Raw genomic sequence first — 22054 nt, forward strand, 5'->3', positions numbered from 1 at the left:
TTTTTTTAGGCGACTGGTGAAGAATCTAGCAACTTTTTCTGGTAGTATTGGAGCCTTTTGGAGACTGATGTATATGAGCGTAGTTAATTCTTATTGAGGAACGGGTGCTGGCTCCTCCCCCGTCCAGAAGCACTCAGAAGAGGCTTCAGATGATGATCCCCTCGGTTTCATGACCAGGCTGTTGCTGGAGGATCCCACGCTGGCTTACAGTCACATATTGTTTGTTTATGAAGAGTGTGAAGGAAAACATTTAGAAAGCTACAAGTGTTGCAGACTCCTAATTAGAAAACAACCTACACTTAATAAAATTAAACTATAACAAAAGAAAATATTAACCAAAGAACTAGGGTGTGTCCCAAACCGCGCACTTCTATACTTCCAACACTACATTTAAGTGCTTAGTGAGCTGACACAGAAACCTCAATAAAAACACTGAAAGTACCCGGATGCTGCCCTAAACTCGGCCAAAAATCTAGTGTGAAACGACAGACACTACACAAACTAAACGGACGCCATCTTGCTGATGTAGCGGAAGGGGAGGGACTTTCAACCAGTTTTTCAGAGCTAGCAGCCACCGACTCAGCGGTACCGATGCAGGCTGAGGCTGTTTTCTACTGTTGTAAGTATGAAGATATTTGATCAAAATTCTAATATAAACTGCAGCATGCTTCTTATCTCGTCTATCCCTGATGACAGTTATGGATCTGATCATTTGTTGGAGGCTGCAGTAGAGTTAGCAACGTAAATGTTAGCAGTTTTATAGCCGATTTCGTGGATCTAGATGGGCTATAAATGTTAAAAATGATTAATGCTATAGGTTCCGTATGTTTATTCATGATGGTTGAACCTCCAGATGAAGCACTGCGGGGTCTCTGGCGTAAACGAAATGGTCTTTGATCTGAAAACTGATTAAATTCAAATTCAAATTCAAATTCAAAGCGTTTATTGTCACATGCACAGTAAGGAAACAGGTTTCCTTGTACAGTGAAATTCTTGCTTTGCAGTCCACACCGAATGCCATAAATATTCAAAGTAAGTAGAAAAGACTAATTTAAGAAGAGCATGCAGAAGAGTAAACATAAATATAAACTATAGGTAAAATATAAGTAAAGTAAAGTAATCTATGTACATAATGTGCAGCGTGCTACATAAACTGTGCAACATTCAGCATTGAATGATCAATTGTGCAAAAAAAAAGAACTGTCATGAGGTAGACGGTATGATACATGTGCAAATACTGAATAATAATAATAAGGTCCATTGATAATGTAAACACATGTATAATGTAAAGTACTTTAATTCAGTTAAGATATCTTTGCTTTTTTAAAAGCTGTTTTATTAGTGTTTTAAATTGGACTTGAAGTTTTTTAATTGTTGGTTTTAAAAGATTTGTTCACCACCTGTAAATAATTCATCAGAAGGAAGAGTGTTCAAAAATCCACATTTTTAAAAGAAGGCAAAAACACCAGAGATTGAGTAGAATTGACAATTCTTTGTTAAGCCAGTCATAAGGAAAATAATACATATCTCTTAAGAGGAGGTCCGTTAGCTTAGCTTCTGGTCCACTAATACACGGAGTGTCGGGACCTTCGGTTCAGCCAAAAGACCCGCCTACCTAAGTTATCCTCCTCATTTTTACTGATACAATGCATTGTGGCTATGTGCGTGCATGTGGTGTGCATTCATGTGAATGTGTATTTTTGAAAGGTGGTCCCTCCTCCTTCTGGGAATTTGATTCCTCCAGGTCCTCCTTCTGGGGTGTGTCAGAGTTGAGGGGAAAATAAACACTTCTCCCTGTCCTGTTATCTGTGTCTCTGTGCTGACTCCCTTCTACCTGTTCCCACAGTTTTACACAAAAGCTGCTCTTTAATAATTTTCTGAGTTACTGGGAAATTCCGCTCTGCTTGGAGTGAGTAGATAAGTAAGGGGATATAACAATATTCACAACAACTCCCTTCCTGGACACCCAGAACAGTTTCAAGGTCCCTTGCTGTTTTCCCAGTGTTGAACTCAGTAACCTTGTATGAGTTTGTGTCCTGTTTGTGAATGACTGTCTGTGAGCTGTGAAGGAATAATAACCACTATATAATAATGTAGCTCTATTAATTAAAAGCAGAGCCTAATGAATGTTACTAAAATCTAAAGATAAAATGTAAATGAGTAATAACAATGCTTATAAAATATTTGCAACAGACTTTATACTAACAGGTATGGGGGAGACATGCAAAGACAAAACAAAAAGTATGATGACATGCAAACACGTATGTTAACATGATTTTGGAAGAACTTGGACGGATTGTCCTAAAAAAGTATATTAACGTAGGTAGTGCTTAGTGCGCACTACACACTACCTACACACTACCTTCCAGTGCACTCATGTGTGTGGTTTGAGACACACTCCTAGTTTTATTTTTATTAGTTTTGCCTTTTTGAACATTTTTAGCTTGTCTTTTCGTTTATTTTTTCCTTTCCCACGACGTTCCTCCACAACGCCTCCATTACTATGTACCAGCTATTATGAATGAATATTGAGATAAGATGCTGTTTTCAGTTCTTACAATTGTAAATAAGTGCCTCACCAACCATAAACCGCACGTCACTGGTCCAGGACCAGCCGTAAGCTCGAGGGGACCAGGCCCCCTCTACATCTGTTTTTAAATCTCTTCTTAACTCCCATCTGTTTAACACCAAATGACATATTGACATTTTGATCTATTTTAGATTCATATAATTTGATTTATTTTATTTTATTTCAATTCATTTTTATTATTTTATTGTATTTTATTTTATTACATTAAATATGTTTAATTGTTGTTTGTATGCTATTTATATTAAATAAGATGTCATGTGCACATTGTGGCACTTTGGTTAATCTACCTGGTGTTTTAAAGTGCGTTATAAATAAAGTTGCATTTGCAGAAGGGATCCCTCCAGATCGAGCTGAAAGATAAAAGTCTGCCAGCTCGTGACTGGACCCAGCCGGGAAGAGCTAAAGAAAATGGATGAGTGGTGGATATTAGCAGAATAACGTTATTAGTGAGATAAACCTTCGTTCTGTATGTTCATTTGTTGAAATTACAATAAAGATCAATATTCCAAACGTATTTTCATCCTTGCCTTATTGTTTAAAATTACCTGCCGCTGACATATAAATAAGTTTTATTCCTACAATTTCGTTGAGAGACCTGAAAGAATGTCAACGAAACGAAAAACTACCAACCATATATAAGATACTATAAAAATAGTGTACATTTGTTTCTATAAAAGTTAACAAAACAAAGCTAAAGTCACAATCTCTCTTAAAATAACAGTTTCCAGTGAAACAGAAGGGATGGTCATTTGTTTGCTAATGACGGGATGCTGCCATCTGCTGGTTGTTTTTGGAATAACAGCTCCTCTGCTCAGCAATGAAAGTGGCTGCACTGCTTGTGAAGCTGCTGCAGACTTTCATAGAAAAGAAACTGCAAATATGAGCCCTTCAATGGTCCTTGAAGAAGAAAACTTGCTCTTCTATCTAGCATGCCAAAGTGAAGCAAAATAAAAAAAAAAGATCAATTACTCTTTGATCTTTTAAACAAAATTTTTAAAACTTTTTTTATTTGATATGTTATTTTTTTAAGTCTCTTTTAATTCTAACAAAAAATTACATGTGAAACTGCCAATAACCCCAATAATAATAATAATAACAATAATAAACTAATGACACTGCCAGCAGTTGATGGTGTTACAGCTGCAACCCCACGATTTTCAATAAAATGGCTTCAACCAGAGTCCTCAGCCAATGGGAGCGATTTGCGAAAGATTCACCATGAATTGAGACGTTTTCTAGGTTACGGAGCTCTGAGCGCGCTCAGAATGTGCATTTGGATGTACGTTTTTGCCTAAAACGGTTTTCCATAGAACCATCACATCAGAACGCCAGAAGGTCATGAAGTGCTTGTGTGAGCGCAGTTTAGTTTTATTGTTCATAACAGAAAACTTTGGTGGTTCTAAACATGCTGACTACTTCTGCAGCCAGGTACCTCGGCTACAGATCCTGACGATGTCCAAACCCCAAAGCCTGGACTGTGACTGACGAATGAAAACCGGAATTCTGTCTCAATTCACCAGAGACACGAAACCTTCTGGAGCTCCTGCAGTTTTATCTCAGTACGATTCATGTCAGCGTTAACTCCGTCACCACACCCCTCCATCCCCGCACAACACCGTCACCACACACCTCTGTCATCACACCCCTCAATCCCCACACAACTCCATCCCCACACAACACCGTCACCAGACACCTCCATCATCACACCCCTCAATCCCCACACAACTCCAACACCACACAACTCTAACACCACACACCTCTGTCCGTCACCACACATCTCCATCACCACACACCTCCATCACCACAAACCTCTGTCACCACACACCTCTGTCACCACACCCCTCCATCCCCGCACAACACCGTCACCACACACCTCTGTCATCACACCCCTCAATCCCCACACAACTCCATCCCCACACAACACCGTCACCAGACACCTCCATCATCACACCCCTCAATCCCCACACAACTCCATCCCCACACAACTCCAACACCACACAACTCTAACACCACACACCTCTGTCCGTCACCACACATCTCCATCACCACACACCTCCATCACCACAAACCTCTGTCACCACACACCTCTGTCACCACACACCTCCATCACCACAAACCTCTGTCACCACACACCTCCATCACCGCACAACACCGTCACCACACACCTCGTCATCGCACCCCTCAATCCCCACACAACTCCATCCCCACACAACTCCAACACCACACAACTCCAACACCACACACCTCTGTCCGTCACCACACATCTCCATCACCACACACCTCCATCACCACAAACCTCTGTCACCACACACCTCCATCACCACAAACCTCTGTCACCACACACCTCCATCCCCACACAACTCCGTCACCACACACCTCTGTCATCACACCCCTCCATCACCACACAACACCGTCACCACCCACCTCTGTCATCACACCCCTCTATCACCACACAACACCGCCACCACACACCTCTGTCACCACACACCTCCATCCCCACACAACTCCATCACCACACAACTCCAACACCACACACCTCCGTCACCACAAACCTCTTTCACCACACACCTCCTTCACTACACACCTCCATCACTACACACCTCCATCACCACACACCTCTGTCCGTCACCACACACCTCCATCACCACACACTTCCGTCACCACACACTTCCATCACCACACACCTCCATCACCACACACCTCCGTCACCACACACCTCCATCACCACAAACCTCTGTCACCACACACCTCCTTCACTACACACCTCCATCACTACACACCTCCATCACCACACACCTCTGTCCGTCACCACAAACCTCCGTCACCACAAACCTCTGTCTTTCACCACACACCTCCATCACCACAAACCTCTGTCTGTCACCACACACCTCCATCACCACAAACCTCCGTCACGACGCACCTCTGTCCATCACCACACACCTCCATCACCACACACCTCTGTCACCACACACCTCCTTCACTACACACCTCCATCACTACAGACCTCCATCACTACACACCTCCATCACCACACACCTCTGTCCGTCACCACACACCTCTGTCCGTCACCAAACACCTCTGTCACCACACACCTCCATCACCACAAACCTCCGTCACCACACACCTCTGTCTGTCACCCCACACCTCCATCACCACACAACTTCATCACCACACACCTCCGTCACCACACACCTATGTCCGTCACCACACACCTCCATCACTACACACCTCCGTCACCACACACTTCCATCACCACCCACCTCCATCACCACAAACCTCCGTCACCACACACCTCTGTCTGTCACCACACACCTCCATCACTACACACCTCCATCACCACATACCTTTGTTACCGCTGTTGAATGTAGTGTGCTGTTGAATGTAGCACGCTGTTGAATGTAGCGTGCTGTTGAACGTAGCGCACTGTTGAATGTAGCGTGCTGTTGAACGTAGCACACGGTTGAATGTAGCGTGCTGTTGAACGTAGCGTGCTGTTGAATGTAACATGCTGTTGAATGTAGCACGCTGTTGAAAGTAACATGCTGTTAAATGTAACGTGCTTTTGTTTTTTGTTTTTTTTTGTTTTTTTTTTTGTTTTTTTTTAACCTGTCTTGTCCAGCATCGTTGCAAACAGAATGATTGTCTGGCTGCTGTCTGGTGCTGGGCAATTTTACTCTATCAAGCAGGGATTTATACTACATGTATAAAGTCCCTCTTGATGAAAAACTTTATTAAATCAGACTCTTAATGCTGGACTCGACCGGAGGGGACAGAGAGAGAGAGAGAGAAAAGAAAGTAGAGAGAAGAGGGAGGGGAGAGAGAGGGACAGAAAGGGTGTGGGGAGTGCGGGTGGGGACTTGAAACATCATACAGAAGACCATGTAATCCATACTACTTACAACATATATAGCTACGATCATCCTAGCCAGTAGGCCATTACACAACTAGTTGATAATAGTAACAATAATAATAATAAGAGTAAGAGTAATAATAATAATAAGAACAGAAATAATTAAAAAAAGAAACAAAATATGATAATAGATATAAGTGAAACTGCTGTATTCAAGAACACGCGCAGAGAAACCTGTGTGGATGTGTTGGAGAACTCGGCCACACGGCGACGCAAAGACTGTGTGGAGACGTTCAGGAAGGAGTGACCATGCAGAGTGATCATGCAGATGCCACCTCACTTGAACAGAGGCCAGAGTCAGGCCAGCGGTCCCGAGACCCAGGCCACCAGCCCACCCGCAGGCAACAGACCCCGACCAGTCAACAGAGACGACCACTCGCCCGCCCAGGAAGGCAGCAGCAGGAGACCCCAGCAGGAGCCGCCCCGCGGACCCAGGGCACCGGCCCCGGCGGGCCGAGGCCAGCAGTCCCCGACCCCCCCGGGCACCGGCCGCCCGGGACAGACGGGGCAGAGGGCCCGGGCCCAGGAGCGCAGGGACACCCCCCTCCCCCACAGGCCGAGGGCCAGCACGCCACCCGGGGGGACCCGGCCCGCCCAGACGGCCACAACCAGAGGCCAGCCCCACACCCCAGCGCCCAGCCGCACACCCCGAGAACCAGTCCTGCCCCCCCCCCAGACCAACACACACACACACAAACACACACACTCTCCTTCCACTCCTCCATTTATCCTCCCACGTATACACCATTCAACCCTCACATACTCTGTCCTCCCACACACACACACCATCCTTCCACCATCCATCCTTCCACACACACACCATCCTTCCTCCCACACACTCACCATCCTTCCACCATACACTCTCCCACACCTATCCCATCCTCCCACACACACATCATCCCTCCACCACTCATCCTCCCACACATACACCATCCTCCCTCTCACACACCATTCATCCACCTTCACACCTCCCATACACACACACACACACACCTTCCTTCCACTACCCATCCTCCCACACATACATCATTCTCCTACACCAAACATCCACCTTCACGTACCCCATCCTCCCACACACACACACCACCCCTCCATCACCCACTCTCCCAAACATACACCACTCCCCCACACACACACCATCCTCCCTCCCATACACCATCCATCCTCCCGCACACACACCATCCTTCCACCATCCATCCTCCCACACACTCCCCCATCCCTGCACCATACATTCTCCCACACATACCCCATCCTCCCACACATACATCATCCCTCCACCATTCATCCTCCCACACCCACACCACCCCCCCTCCCACACACCACGCATCCACCTCCACACACCCCACCCTCCCACACACCATCCCTCCACCACCCATCCCCCCACACCCACACCACTCTCCCACCCACACACCACCCCCCCCCCCAACACACACACACACAAACACCATCCCCCCACCACCATCCTCCCGCCACCCCACGCCACGGGGGGACAGCCCCAGCCAGGAGGCGAGGAGACACGAGCCAGGCCCCCAACCCCCCCACCCCGCCCCCGCCCCCCACTCCCCACCCCCAAAACAGCACCTTCCCCCCAGGGCCAGCAGCCAAAACCCCCCGGGACAGCCCGCCTACGCCCCGGGCCAACGCGACAGGCCACCCGGCCCGCCCCGCCCCCGGGCCATCCATGGAGACAGGGGCGCTTGAAGACCCCATCCCCCCTCCCTCCCCCACTAGTGATGGAATATATTATGTGCTGTTTGCAATTAAAAAAAAGAGGGTTAAAATTGGGGGGCAGTAACTGCATTGAGGAGGGGGTGGGGCCACCTGAGCAGTCCCACCCACCTGACCTCGCATGTTCCACCCCCCAAAACGTGTTTGTATGTTGCAAATGTTATTTGTGCTCAGTGACTAAGTGGAATTAAAAGCTGGGAGGCATGCTGCCGCTCGGCGAAGCAACAGGGCCGCTATGATGACCCCCCTGCCCCGCCCAGCGCAACAAGCACACCTCCCACAGCCCTACCTGTGTATGTAGTGAAGAGTGGGGGAGGGGAGGGGTCAGGAGATGTAGGTCCAGAGGGGAGTAAGCCTCCCCCCTGGAAGACGACCCGCCAGTGGCTTAGGGCGCCCCCGTCCCCCGCCGGCCCCGAAGGGCGTCACAGGCCCGGAGCAGGCACCCCAACCCAGGCACGCCACGAACCCCCCCAGGGGCCAGCCACCAGCCCAAGGGGCCACTTTCCTCTTTCTGAGTGGGAGGGGGGCGAGGCAAAGGAAGGGAACCCCAGGCCCACGCCCCCAACACCCGGCCAGGGCACCCCCCAGAGGACACGTCCTAACCCCCTGCAAACGCACACACTTTTTTTTTTTTTTTTTTTTTTTTTTACCCCAGCCACTCACACACCCTCTCACACACCTCTATACACCAACACCTCAATATGTGCACATACCTCCACACACACACTTCACGCACATACCTATAGACACACACACCGGTGCCCACATACACACACACTCTCATACCCCTCCATACACATACACCACTACACACGCACTCACATACATACCTGCATATACACACAAGCACCTCCATACATACTCACGCCTCCACCCACTCCTTCACTCCTCCACACACACCTCGACCTCCACGTGCACACACTCATATATACACACCTTCACACACACCCACACACACATCCCACATAGACCTCCACACACACACCCGCACACCACTCACACACACATACACGCACACACCTAGACCTTCATACACACCCACACACACATACAGCACACACATCCCTCTACACCCACCCACAGACCCGCATACCTACCGACACACACACACACACACACCCACCTATATACAAACACACCCCCACCCAGGTTCCGGGGCTGCGACCAAGCACCAGGGCGCGGACCAACCCCCGGCACAGCACATCCGGACGGGCCCAGCCCCCCCCAGCAGCGGCAGACCCCCCACCCCCAGGAGAGGGGGGAGACCCGACACCCCAGAGCCCGGGGCCCCCACCCGGCCCACCCCGGGCCCGACCGGCCACCCGGCCAGGGGCCGACGGACACCGACCCAGGCACCCCGGCAGCCACCCCCCACCGCCACGAGGCAGTCCCACCCCGGGGCCCACCCAATGCCGCCCGCCCAGACCGGAACCCCCAGCTGACCCAGCAGCGGAGCAGCCGAGATCCCCACCCAGGAGACAACCGGGTGTAACGTGCTTTTGAATGTAGCCTGCTGTTGAACGTAGCCTGCTGTTGAAAGTAACATGCTGTTGTATGTAGCATGCTGTTGAATGTAGCGCGCTGTTGAACGTAGCGTGCTGTTGAACGTAACACGCTGTTGAATGTAGCACGCTGTTGAATGTAGCATGCTGTTGAATATAACATGCTGTTGAATGTAGCGTGCTGTTGAACGTTGCACGCTGTTGAATGTAACATGCTGTTAAATGTAGCATGCTGTTGAATGTAGCGCGCTGTTGAACGTAGCATGCTGTTGAACGTAGCGCGCTGTTGAATGTAGCACGCTGTTGAATGTAGCATGCTGTTGAATGTAGCACGCTGCTGAACGTAGCGTGCTGTTGAATGTAGCACGCTGTTGAATGTAACGTGCTGTTGAATGTAGCGTGCTGTTGAATGTAATACGCTGTTGAATGTAACGTGAGGTTGAATGTAGCGTGCTGTTGAACGTGGCGGGCCGTTGAACGTAGCGTGCTGTTGAATGTAGTGTGCTGTTGAATGTAACATGCTGTTGAATGTAGCATGCTGTTGAATGTAGCGCGCTGTTGAACGTAGCGTGCTGTTGAATGTAGCACGCTGTTGAATGTAACGTGCTGTTGAATGTAGCACGCTGCTGAACATAGCGTGCTGTTGAATGTAGTGCGCTGTTGAATGTAACATGCTGTTGAATGTAGCGCGCTGTTGAATGTAATATGCTGTTGAATGTAACGTGCTGTTGAATGTAGCGTGCTGTTGAACGTGGCGGACCGTTGAACGTAGCGTGCTGTTGAACGTAGTGTGCTGTTGAATATCACACACTGTTGAATGTAGCGTGCTGTTGAATGTAACAAGCTACTGAACATAGAGTGCTGTTGAATATAACATGCTGTTGAACACAGCGTGCTGTTGAACGTAGCGGGCCGTTGAACATAGCGTGCTGTTGAACGTAGCATGCTGTTGAATGTAGCGTGCTGTTGAAGGTAGCAGGCTGTTGAATATCACACACTGTTGAACGCAGCGTCCTGGTGAATGTAATACGCTGTTGAACGTAGAGTGCTGTTGAATATAACATGTTCTTGAACTCAGCAAGCTGTTGATTGTAGTAGGCTGTTGAATATCACACGCTGTTGAACACAGCGTGCGGTTGAATGTAGCGTGCTGTTGAATGTAGTGGGCTGTTAAATGTAGTGGGCTGTTGAACATACCGTGCTATTGAATATAACATGCTGTTGACTGCAGCGTGATGTTGAATGTAGCGTGCTGTTGAATGTAGTGTGCTGTTGAATGTAGCGTGCTGTTGAATGTAGCGTGCTGTTGAATGTAACACACTGTTCAATGTAGCGAGCTGTTGAATGTAGTGTGCTGTTGAATGTAGTGTGCTGTTGAATTTAGCGTGCTGTTGAATGTAGTGTGCTGTTGAACGTAGCGTGCTGTTGAATGTAGCGTGCTGTTGAATGTAGCGTGCTGTTGAATGTAGTGTGCTGTTAAATGTAGCACGCTGTTGAATGTAGCGTGCTGTTGAACGTAGCGTGCTGTTGATTGTAACACACTGTTGAATGTAGCGTGCTGTTCAACGTAGCGTGCTGTTGAATGTAGCGTGCTGTTGAACGTAGCGTGCTGTTGAATGTAGCGTGCTGTTGAATGTAGCGTGCTGTTGAACATAGCGTGCTGTTGAATGTAACACACTGTTGAACGTAGCGTGCTGTTGAATGTAGCGTGCTGTTGAATGTAGCGTGCTGTTGATTGTAACACACTGTTGAATGTAGCGTGCTGTTCAACGTAGCGTGCTGTTGAATGTAGCGTGCTGTTGAACGTAGCGTGCTGTTGAATGTAGCGTGCTGTTGAACGTAGCGTGCTGTTGAATGTAACACACTGTTGAATGTAGCGTGCTGTTGAATGTAATACGCTGTTCAATGTAGTGTGCTGTTGAATGTAGCACGCTGTTCAATGTAGCGTGCTGTTGAACGTAGCGTGCTGTTGACTGCAGCGTGATGTTGAATGTAGCTTGCTGTTGAATGTAGTGTGCTGTTGAATGTAGCGTGCTGTTGAATGTAGCGCGCTGTTGAATGTAGCGTGTTGTTGAATGTAGCGTGCTGTTGACTGCAGCGTGCTGTTGAACGTAGCGTGCTGTTGAATGTAACACACTGTTGAATGTAGCATGCTGTTGAACGTAGCAGGCTGTTGAATATCACACGCTGTTGAACGCAGCGTCCTGGTGAATGTAATACGCTGTTGAACGTAGAGTGCTGTTGACTATAACATGTTGTTCAATACAGCGAGCTGTTGATTGTAGTACGCTGTTGAATAACACACGCTGTTGAACACAGCGTGCTGTTGAATGTAGCGGGCTGTTGAATGTAGTGGGCTGTTAAATGTAGTGGGCTGTTGAACATAGCGTGCTATTGAATATAACATGCTGTTGACTGCAGCGTGATGTTGAATGTAGCGTGCTGTTGAATGTAGTGTGCTGTTGAACGTAGCGTGCTGTTGAATGTAGCGTGCTGTTGAATGTAGCGTGCTATTGAATATAACATGCTGTTGAACGTAGCGTGCTGTTGAATGTAGTGTGCTGTTGAACGTAGCGTGCTGTTGAATGTAGCGTGCTGTTGAACGTAGCGTGCTATTGAATATAACATGCTGTTGAACGTAGCGTGCTGTTGAATGTAGTGTGCTGTTAAAAGTAGCGTGCTGTTGAATGTAGCGTGCTGTTGAATGTAGCGTGCTGTTGAACGTAGCTTGCTGTTGAATGTAGCGTGCTGTTGAATGTAGCGTGCTATTGAATATAACATGCTGTTGAACACAGCGTGCTGTTGAATATAGTGTGCTGTTGAATGTAGCGTGCTATTGAATATAACATGCTGTTGACTGCAGCGTGCTGTTGAATGTAGCAAGCTACTGAACATAGAGTGCTGTTGAATGTAACGTGCTGTTGAATGTAGCGTGCTGTTGAACGTAGCGTGCTGTTGAATGTAGCGTGCTGTTGAATGTAGCGTGCTGTTGAATGTAACACACTGTTGAATGTAGCGTGCTGTTGAATGTACCGTGCTGTTGAATGTAGCGTGCTTTTGAACGTAGCATGCTGGTGAATGTAGCACGCTGTTGAATATAGCGTGCTGTTGAATGTAGCATGCTGTTGAATGTAGCGTGCTGTTGAATGTAGCGTGCTGTTGAACGTAGCGTGCTGTTGAATGTAGCACGCTGTTGAACTTAGCGTGCTGTTGAATGTAGCGTGCTGTTGAGCGTAGCGTGCTGTTGAATGTAGCGTGCTGTTGAATGTAGCTTGCTGTTGAATGTAGCGTGCTGTTGAACGTAGCGTGCTGTTGAATGTAGCGTGCTGTTGAATGTAGCGTGCTATTGAATATAACATGCTGTTGAACACAGCGTGCTGTTGAATGTAGTGTGCTGTTGAATGTAGCGTGCTATTGAATATAACATGCTGTTGAACGTAGCGTGCTGTTGAATGTAGCGTGCTGTTGAATGTAGCGTGCTGTTGAATGTAGCGTGCTATTGAATATAACATGCTGTTGAACGTAGCGTGCTGTTGAATGTAGTGTGCTGTTGAATGTAGCGTGCTATTGAATATAACATGCTGTTGAACACAGCGTGCTGTTGAATGTAGTATGCTGTTGAATGTAGCGTGCTATTGAATATAACATGCTGTTGACTGCAGCGTGCTGTTGAATGTAGTGTGCTGTTGAATGTAGTGTGCTATTGAATATAACATGCTGTTGACTGCAGCGCGCTGTTGAATGTAGCAAGCTACTGAACATGGAGTGCTGTTGAATATAACATGCTGTTGAACACAGCGCGCTGTTGAATGTAACAGTCATATCTGGGTTTCTTTAGTTTTTCTGTTTCCTTCCTTTGCTGCAGTGCACTTGGTTGGATTTAGCTGATGAACTTTACCTGGTCCGGATTAGTCCTTCAGTATATTTATATTTCTTTGTTTTCAGTTTCATTTGTCAGATCCTTGTGGTTTTTTCCTGTCATATGGTTCCTGTAATTCTGGATTTTGGATTAAATCATGTTCTTGCATTCCATCTGCCTCCTGCATCTGATTCCTGCATTTGGGTCCTCACCTCCGCCACACCGGGACACAGAGCCTGCTGACTGGGGATGGCAGTGGTTTGGTGAAGAATAGTAGGTCTTCTGGACATCCTACTCTCCCATTGCTCAAAGTTTCCAACAACTCAGTAATTGTGGCCATTAGGGCTCCAACTAATGACTATTCTTATGGTCGATTAGTCACCAACTATTAAAACGACTAGTCGACCAATCGGATTATGGATCATAATTATTATAAATGGATCTTATTTCACTTTCAGTTTTGAAATCTGGCGTGAGGTTGTTAAGTAAGTCCTCCTCTTTAAGTGTTTTAACATTGCAGACGTTCTTCCGTGATACACAAGGTCCGCTTTACAAATCTCACATGTATTTAAATTGTTTTATAAGTTTAACGTGACGTTATCCCAGACTTTTGACGTTCTCTGCTGCCATTTTGCTCCCTAGTCCACCACAATATTTTTCTCCTGGCGGACTTCATTGCACATGTGCAACTCTCAGCAGAGATAGGAAAAGAAGACAATGTCTCACTCTGTAGTTTTTTTTTTGTTTGTTTGTTTGTTTGGTTTTTTTGTTTGTTTTTTGCCGACAATAGTCGACGGCTAAATTCATTGTCGACTATTTTTCTTGTCGACTAATCGTTGCAGCCCCAGTGGTTATAAATCAGGCAGTTGTGGGAGGTGCAATTCCAACAACTCCATACAGTTGCAGGTTTGAGGTTTAGAACAGCTTTTCACCTGTCTGAGTAGAGGGGGTGATTATTTTATTTTCAACCTGGTGGTGCTTTCATACATCTTGAATCTTACTGGTTCACTCTGAAGACAGTCCTGTCTCTGGGTAAATTATGTTTTTAACCTCCCTTTTTTAATCTTAAACTTTTCAAAATCACTTGTTAACTTCATAAAATTAATTTGCATATGAAACTGTTCCAGACATGTTTCTGGTCTATAAATGTAAAATCTACCCCCCAGTACCTACTTATCTGGTGTTGGTATACTGTTTATCATGTCAGCTGCATTGTCATCAAACTTCTGTCTTCCTTTTGCAGCAACCACATGGAAGTTTGTTCTTCTTGGACTGGCCTTTATTTGTTTGCTCATTGGTTTTCTGCTGCTGGGAATGGGAGCTGTGGCCAACAAGTATGAACTCCTAACACCATTTCACTGCAAACGAAGATGACATGTTGTTTTAATGCTTTCTTGCCTTCCCAAATTTCCCTGAGGACTCTCCAAAGGGATTAATAAAGTATTTCTATTCTATTCCATTCTCAACAGGAACAGAAAGAAGATAGCTAAGTACAAAGCAGCAGCATCTTTCTTAAAAAAAAGTGAAGATGAGGAGCTGCGAGTCATTTCCCCGTCCAGAGACAACGGTGCATCTTCACAGCATGATGGGCTGCTGCAGGTGCACAAGTCCTCCATGTCCAGCAGGGACACCAGCGAGCTCAAAGCAGGAGACATTGTGGTCACATGGAGAGATGGAAACACCTCCAACCTGTACCCAGGTCCTGAAGAGAAAGGGAAATGGAAGGAGGACAAACAGAAAGAGGTGTCAAATTCTGAGGAGGAGGCTCATGATGGAGAGATGAAGAATGAAACTGAGCCTGATGTAGAGTTCATAAAGTAAATCTCAACATAACGATGACCACTAATGTGTAGTATGACTGAATCCAGGCACTCATGGATCAATACCACTGATTACTGATCGTTGTCTGGATTTTCATCAATGTGTTTAAATGATGGCAAACCTAATCAGCCTGAAATGTTAATGGAGCATCATTAAATCCTTTCATCAAATGGTCGTTTCCCCGTCTTTTTTTTCTCTCTCTTGGGACTTTCTGAACTTGAAAATGAGAAATCTGACTTTGTATGTGCTTCAGAGGGGAACATAAAGACATAAGAACAACAAATATGCAAGTTTAACTAAAGGAGCTCATAAAACAATGTACCTTAGTAAAACAGTTATACACAGAATTGAAAAAATTACAGAAACGGGCAGTTTTTAATTAAGTACACAAATAAGTAAAATATAATATGAAATGAAGTTGCCTAAACCAAGTAAAATAACAATTCAGTTAAAAGCTAAATTAAAAAGGTTATTAAATCTGTTTTTAAAAGCATCAAGAGTCTCTGCAGCCCCAAAGTTCCCTGGCAGGCCGCTCCATAGACCAGGCCGTAGTGGTGGAACGAGGCCACACCAGAAATCTTCTGACTTTGGGAACAACTAAGAGGCCGGTACCAGAGGACCTCAGGGACCACGAGGGGTCATAATTTAAAAGCAGGTCTGATAAATAAGAAGGTCCAAGACCACACAGTGGACAGGAAGTGCACAAAAATATTACATCCAGTGAAACACTTTTACAAGTTTACCGAAACACAATAACAAAGACAGATGTTTTACCAAAATCTGTGACCTATCAGGATCTGTGACTGCAGGGAGCCCTCTGTGTGTATGTCTTAGAAGACCAGCAGTCTTGAAAACACTTTTATTGAAGTCTGAGTTTATTATAATGCAGGTACGTTAAAATCACAAGTTCTGATAGCTATCAGAATTGTGTTTTCAATAAAAGTGTTCAAGACTTTGCTTGTGTTTTAAAACGCAAATGTAGAAAATGTAGACTATCGCCCCCTGTGGCCACAGACTTTGATGGCTAGTAGAACAGGTTGCTGCAGGTAGGGGACGCTAATGCTGTAGGTGACGTAGTTCTGGTGAGATGGCAGATTCAAACTAGGCGTGTTCAAACATTTATGCTTTCATTCAGTTGTATTTTGTTAAGGAAATTCTCCCCAACACAAGCACTGCAAAGCTAAACTTTTCAACACAAGAAGAACATAGAGCATTACTTCATGTATGCAATTTTACTTGCAAGGAGTGTATGCACCATCCCAGTATGATTTCACACATTACAAAGCATTTATAGGGGAGGTCCTTCCCCTGTACATAAAACAGTACAGAATTACACAATTTCAGGATTTACACTTTTCAGCATTTTCTACTAAGATAAGGTGTAGGGAGTCAGGGGCACAGGGATCTTCTTTTCTTCTTATCATGGTTCGGCCTTGGTTCCCGAGCACACACACTGAGAAAGAATGCAGATAAATATATTTTCTACTTCTTAGTGATTAAAATACAAACTTGTACAAAGTAGATACAATGTTAATTTCTAAAAGTAATGAATTATTAGTTCAAAGTTTAATATTGAATAATTATCAATCATGATCAAGTATAATGATGATCCTTTTGATTTTCCCTACAATTTTGTGCCAGCCTAATCAAAATATTCTTTAAAGTAGGAAAATAGTGTCTTTAAAAAGTACACTCTGGAGCACAGCGGGGAGGATTTGGCCAGCCTGACAGATTTTATAGATCGTTGTTACGACAGAATCTTCATGGGGAAACCAAACAACACCTCCACCCCCTCCACCTCATCCAAGTCCAAGAGACAGCGAAATGAGGATTCACCTGGAGCTATTTCACCACCGGGGAACGACTCAACAGATGTTCTGATCTCTATAGATAAGAAACTCGGTAGTTTTGATGCGCGTTTGAGCCTGGTAGAAATTCTCCACAAGGAGTTCCAGGCGCTACGTGAATCACTAGAATTCAGCCAGAAGCAGGTGGAAACTCTGGCTGTAGAAAATGCTGGTCTCAGAGAGTCGGTAAAATCCCTCACCAAGGGCTTGACCCGTCTCTCGGAGGAAAATAAGAAGATGAAGGAAACGGTGATCGATCTGCAGGCACGGAGCATGAGAGAGAACCTGGTATTTGCAGGGATTCCAGAGCAGACGGAGGAGGACCCCGAGACCACGGTGAAAAACTTCATCAAAACCCACCTGAAGCTCCTGGAGGAAACGGTGAAAAACATCTCCTTTCACAGAGTCCATCGGCTCGGCGGGAGGAAACCCGGGTCCAGCAGACCAAGACCTATTGTAGCGAAGTTCGTCAGCTTCAAACAGAAGGAGCAGGTGAAGAACCAGGGCCGCGAACTGAAGGGAACCAACTTCGGAGTAAACGACCAATATCCGAGAGAGATTCTGGACCGACGGAGAGTCCTGTTTCCCATCAGGAGGAAATTTATTGCTGAAGGCGCTCACGCTGTCATCGCGGTGGATAAATTATTTATTAATGGACAGCTGTACCGCGACCCGGACATCACTCCGTGGCTCTACTGACTTGATATGTGCTTTAATTTTCCTGTTTTCTTACTAGATCATGTTATATCCATAAAACTGCCATAAAAGATAATTTAGTTAACAGTAAATCCACTGCCCGTCTCCACTACACTGTTCTCAGCACAGATGCGTTTTTTAAATTACTTTTTTCATTTGGCACTGTCGCTCTTTTCACTCTTTACACTTCTTCTCTCCGACCCTTTAACGGTTAACGATAACACTTGTCATTATATTATATACACATCAGCACTTTTCATGATTCACAGGAACACACACAGAACAGCACAAGCGCACATACATCCCTGTCACAACCAGCTGGCAGATACACATGCATGCTCATGCTCACTCAGATAACACACTAATTATAGGAGGTGATTTTAACATTATACTGGACAAACAAAGTACCACAGGAGCTCATCGAGTCTGGAAATCCTCAGAAACTGTTAAACATGAAGGATTTTGGTCTCTGTGATGCTTGGCGCTCTCACCATCCCACACTAAGAGAATACACCTTCTTCTCTTCAGTTCACCATTCCTATTCTAGATTAGATTATTTCTTAACTAGCAGCTCGCTGATGAATGACATGTCAGAAATCAGAATCCATCCTATTAGCATTAGTGATCACGCACCAGTATCATTCACTCTGAGAAGTAAGAGCAATAAACCAGCAACTAGAAACTGGAGATTTAATGCGTCATTACTTAAAGATCCTGAGTTTATCAGCTACTTTAAAAGAGAATGGTCCTTATATCTAGAAAACAACGACGTGCCAGAAACTTCAGCGTGTGTTCTCTGGGAAGCAGGAAAAGCAGTAATGAGAGGGAAAATAATTTCCTTTTCTTCTCATAAGAAAAAGAAGGAAACTTTGAGAATTTCAAAGTTAGAACTCAGAATTAAATCCTTAGAGGAGCTTACCATGTCTCCCCAGAAGAACACACACTAAATGTTATAAGGAAAGCTAAACTTGAATTTAATGGTGCAAAGACTTCGCTTGGAGAATTTTGAGCATGGCAACAAATCTGGAAGGTTCCTGGCTAATCAGTTAAAAACAAACAAGGAGAAAACAACCATCTCCTCTGTCAGAGATCCAGAAGGAAACATCAGCCACGACCCTGACAAGATAAATAACACTTTCAAAGAATTCTATAAAACATTATATACATCACAACTAACTACAACAGATGACAATATTAATCAATTTCTTAGTAACATCAATCTTCCAAAATTAAAACAGGAAAATAAAATGGTCTTGGATTCCCCCCTTTCAGTCGGCGAACTCCAAGAAGCTCTCCAGCATATGCCTAACAATAAAGCTCCAGGTCCAGATGGTTACCCAGCAGAATTCTACAAAGAATTCTGGACAATGCTGGCACCCACTTTCCACAATATGATATTAGAAATAAGGTAAAAACAAAAAATACCTTCAAATATTAACCTGGCCAATATTACTCTACTATTAAAACCAGGTAAAGACCCGACGCTTCCATCCAGTTACCGTCCAATTTCATCAATGAATGTAGTTAGATTCTAATAACTACTAACCATGTAATATACTATTAATGATTTTCTACTAACTACAAACCATGTTCTATTAACTACTACCAATGCAATATACTACTGACAATGTTCTACTAACTACTAACAATGTTCTATTAACTACTACCAATGCAATATACTACTAACAATGTTCTACTAACTACTAACAATGTAAAATACTACTAACAATATTCTACTAACTACTAACAATGTAATATACTACTAACAATGTTCTACTAACTACTAACAATGTTCTACTAACTACTAACAATGTTCTACTAACTACTAACAATGTAAAATACTACTAACAATATTCTACTAACTACTAACAATGTAATATACTACTAACCATGTTCTATTAACTACTAACAATGCAATATACTACTAACAATGTTCTACTAACTACTAACAATGTAAAGTACTACTAACAATGTTCTACTAACTACTAACCATGTTCTATTAACTACTAACAATGTAATATACTACTAACAATGTTCTACTAACTACTAACAATGTAATATACTACTAACAATGTTCTACTAACTACTAACAATGTAATATACTACTAACAATGTTCTACTAACTACTAACCATGTTCTATTAACTACTAACAATGTACTACTAACTACTAACAATGTAGTATACTACTAACAATGTTCTACTAACTACTAACAATGTAATATACTACTAACAATGTTCTACTAACTACTAACCATGTTCTATTAACTACTAACAATGTACTACTAACTACTAACAATGTAGTATACTACTAACAATGTTCTACTAACTACTAACCATGTTCTATTAACTACTAACAATGTACTACTAACTACTAACAATGTAATATACTACTAACAATGTTCTACTAACTACTAACAATGTAATATACTACTAACAATGTTCTACTAACTACTAACCATGTTCTATTAACTACTAACAATGTACTACTAACTACTAACAATGTAGTATACTACTAACAATGTTCTACTAACTACTAACAATGTAATACCCTACTAACAATGTTCTACTAACTACTAACAATGTAATATCCTACTAACAAGGTTCTACTAACTACTAACCATGTTCTATTAAATACTAACAATGTAATATACTACTAACAATGTTCTACTAACTACTAACAATGTAATATACTACTAACAATGTTCTACTAACTACTAACAATGTAATATACTACTAACAATGTTCTAATAACTACTAACCATGTAATATACTATTAACGATTTTCTACTAACTACTAACAATGTTCTATTAACTACTAACAATGTTCTATTAACTACTAACAATGTAATATACTACTAACAATGTTCTACTAACTACTAACAATGTTCTAATAACTACTAACAATGCAATATACTACTAACAATTTTCTACTAACTACTAACAATATTCTTCTAACTACTAACAATATTCTACTAACTACTAACAATGTAATATACTACTAACAATGTTCTACTAACTACTAACAATGTTCTATTAACTACTAACAATGCAATATACTACTAACAATTTTCTACTAACTACTAACAATATTCTACTAACTACTAACAATGTTCTACTAACTACTAACAATGTAATATACTACTAACAATGTTCTACTAACTACTTACAATGTTCTACTGACTACTAACAATGTAATATACTACTAACAATGTTCTACTAACTACTAACAATGTAATATACTACTAACAATGTTCTACTAACTACTAACCATGTTCTATTAACTACTAACAATGCAATATACTACTAGCAATGTTCTACTAACTACTAACAATGTTCCACTAACTACAAACAATTTTCTACTAACTACTAACAATGTTCTACTAACTACTAACAATTTTCTACTAACTACTAACAATGTTCTACTAACTACTAACAATGTAATATACTACTAACGATATTCTACTAATTACTAACAATGTATTAAACTAACATTATTCTACTACTAACAACGTAATATATTACTGACAATGTTCTACTAACTACTAACAATGTAATATACTACAAACAATGTTCTACTAACTACTAACAATGCAATATACTACTAACAATGTTCTACTAACTACTAACAACATAATATACAACCGACAATGTTCTACAAACTACTAACAATGTTCTACTAACTACTAACAATGTAAAGTACTACTAACAATGTTCTACTAACTACTAACCATGTTCTATTAACTACTAACAATGTAATATACTACTAACAATGTTCTACTAACTACTAACCATGCTCTATTAACTACTAACAATGTAATATACTACTAACAATGTTCTACTAACTACTAACAATGTAATATACTACTAACAATGTTCTACTAACTACTAACCATGTTCTATTAACTACTAACAATGCAATATACTACTAGCAATGTTCTACTAACTACTAACAATGTTCCACTAACTACAAACAATTTTCTACTAACTACTAACAATGTTCTACTAACTACTAACAATTTTCTACTAACTACTAACAATGTTCTACTAACTACTAACAATGTAATATACTACTAACAATGTTCTACTAACTACAAACAATT

The 22054-nt window shown here is 43.2% G+C and overlaps 1 protein-coding gene and 1 long non-coding RNA gene across 7 annotated transcripts in view; one reads left to right on the forward strand and one right to left on the reverse strand.

The window, feature by feature from the left end:
• The window catches only part of si:cabz01068815.1 (solute carrier family 51 subunit beta), a 41788-nt gene extending 26210 nt beyond the window's left edge, over nucleotides 1–15578 (forward strand). Inside the window, exons 5-6 of the mRNA XM_041987842.1 lie at nucleotides 14833–14923; nucleotides 15059–15578. Of these exons, the coding sequence (XP_041843776.1) occupies nucleotides 14833–14923; nucleotides 15059–15410 (443 nt within the window). The 3' untranslated portion in view covers nucleotides 15411–15578. The remainder of the gene's footprint in view (nucleotides 1–14832; nucleotides 14924–15058) is intronic.
• Nucleotides 4831–5925, reverse strand: LOC121641610. 6 transcript variants are annotated; one of them, XR_006010743.1, is made up of 5 exons: nucleotides 5835–5863; nucleotides 5611–5646; nucleotides 5423–5578; nucleotides 5159–5370; nucleotides 4835–4934 (listed from the first exon to the last, which is right to left on the reverse strand). It is a non-coding gene; the product is annotated as an uncharacterized LOC121641610 (long non-coding RNA). The 6 variants fall into 6 exon arrangements; XR_006010744.1 differs by having other exon boundaries at nucleotides 5423–5626; nucleotides 5715–5925; XR_006010741.1 differs by having other exon boundaries at nucleotides 5611–5925.
• Nucleotides 15579–22054: the final 6476 nt, after the last annotated feature.

The sequence above is a fragment of the Melanotaenia boesemani genome, chromosome 1, assembly GCF_017639745.1.
Source record: "Melanotaenia boesemani isolate fMelBoe1 chromosome 1, fMelBoe1.pri, whole genome shotgun sequence".
NCBI lineage: Eukaryota > Metazoa > Chordata > Actinopteri > Atheriniformes > Melanotaeniidae > Melanotaenia > Melanotaenia boesemani.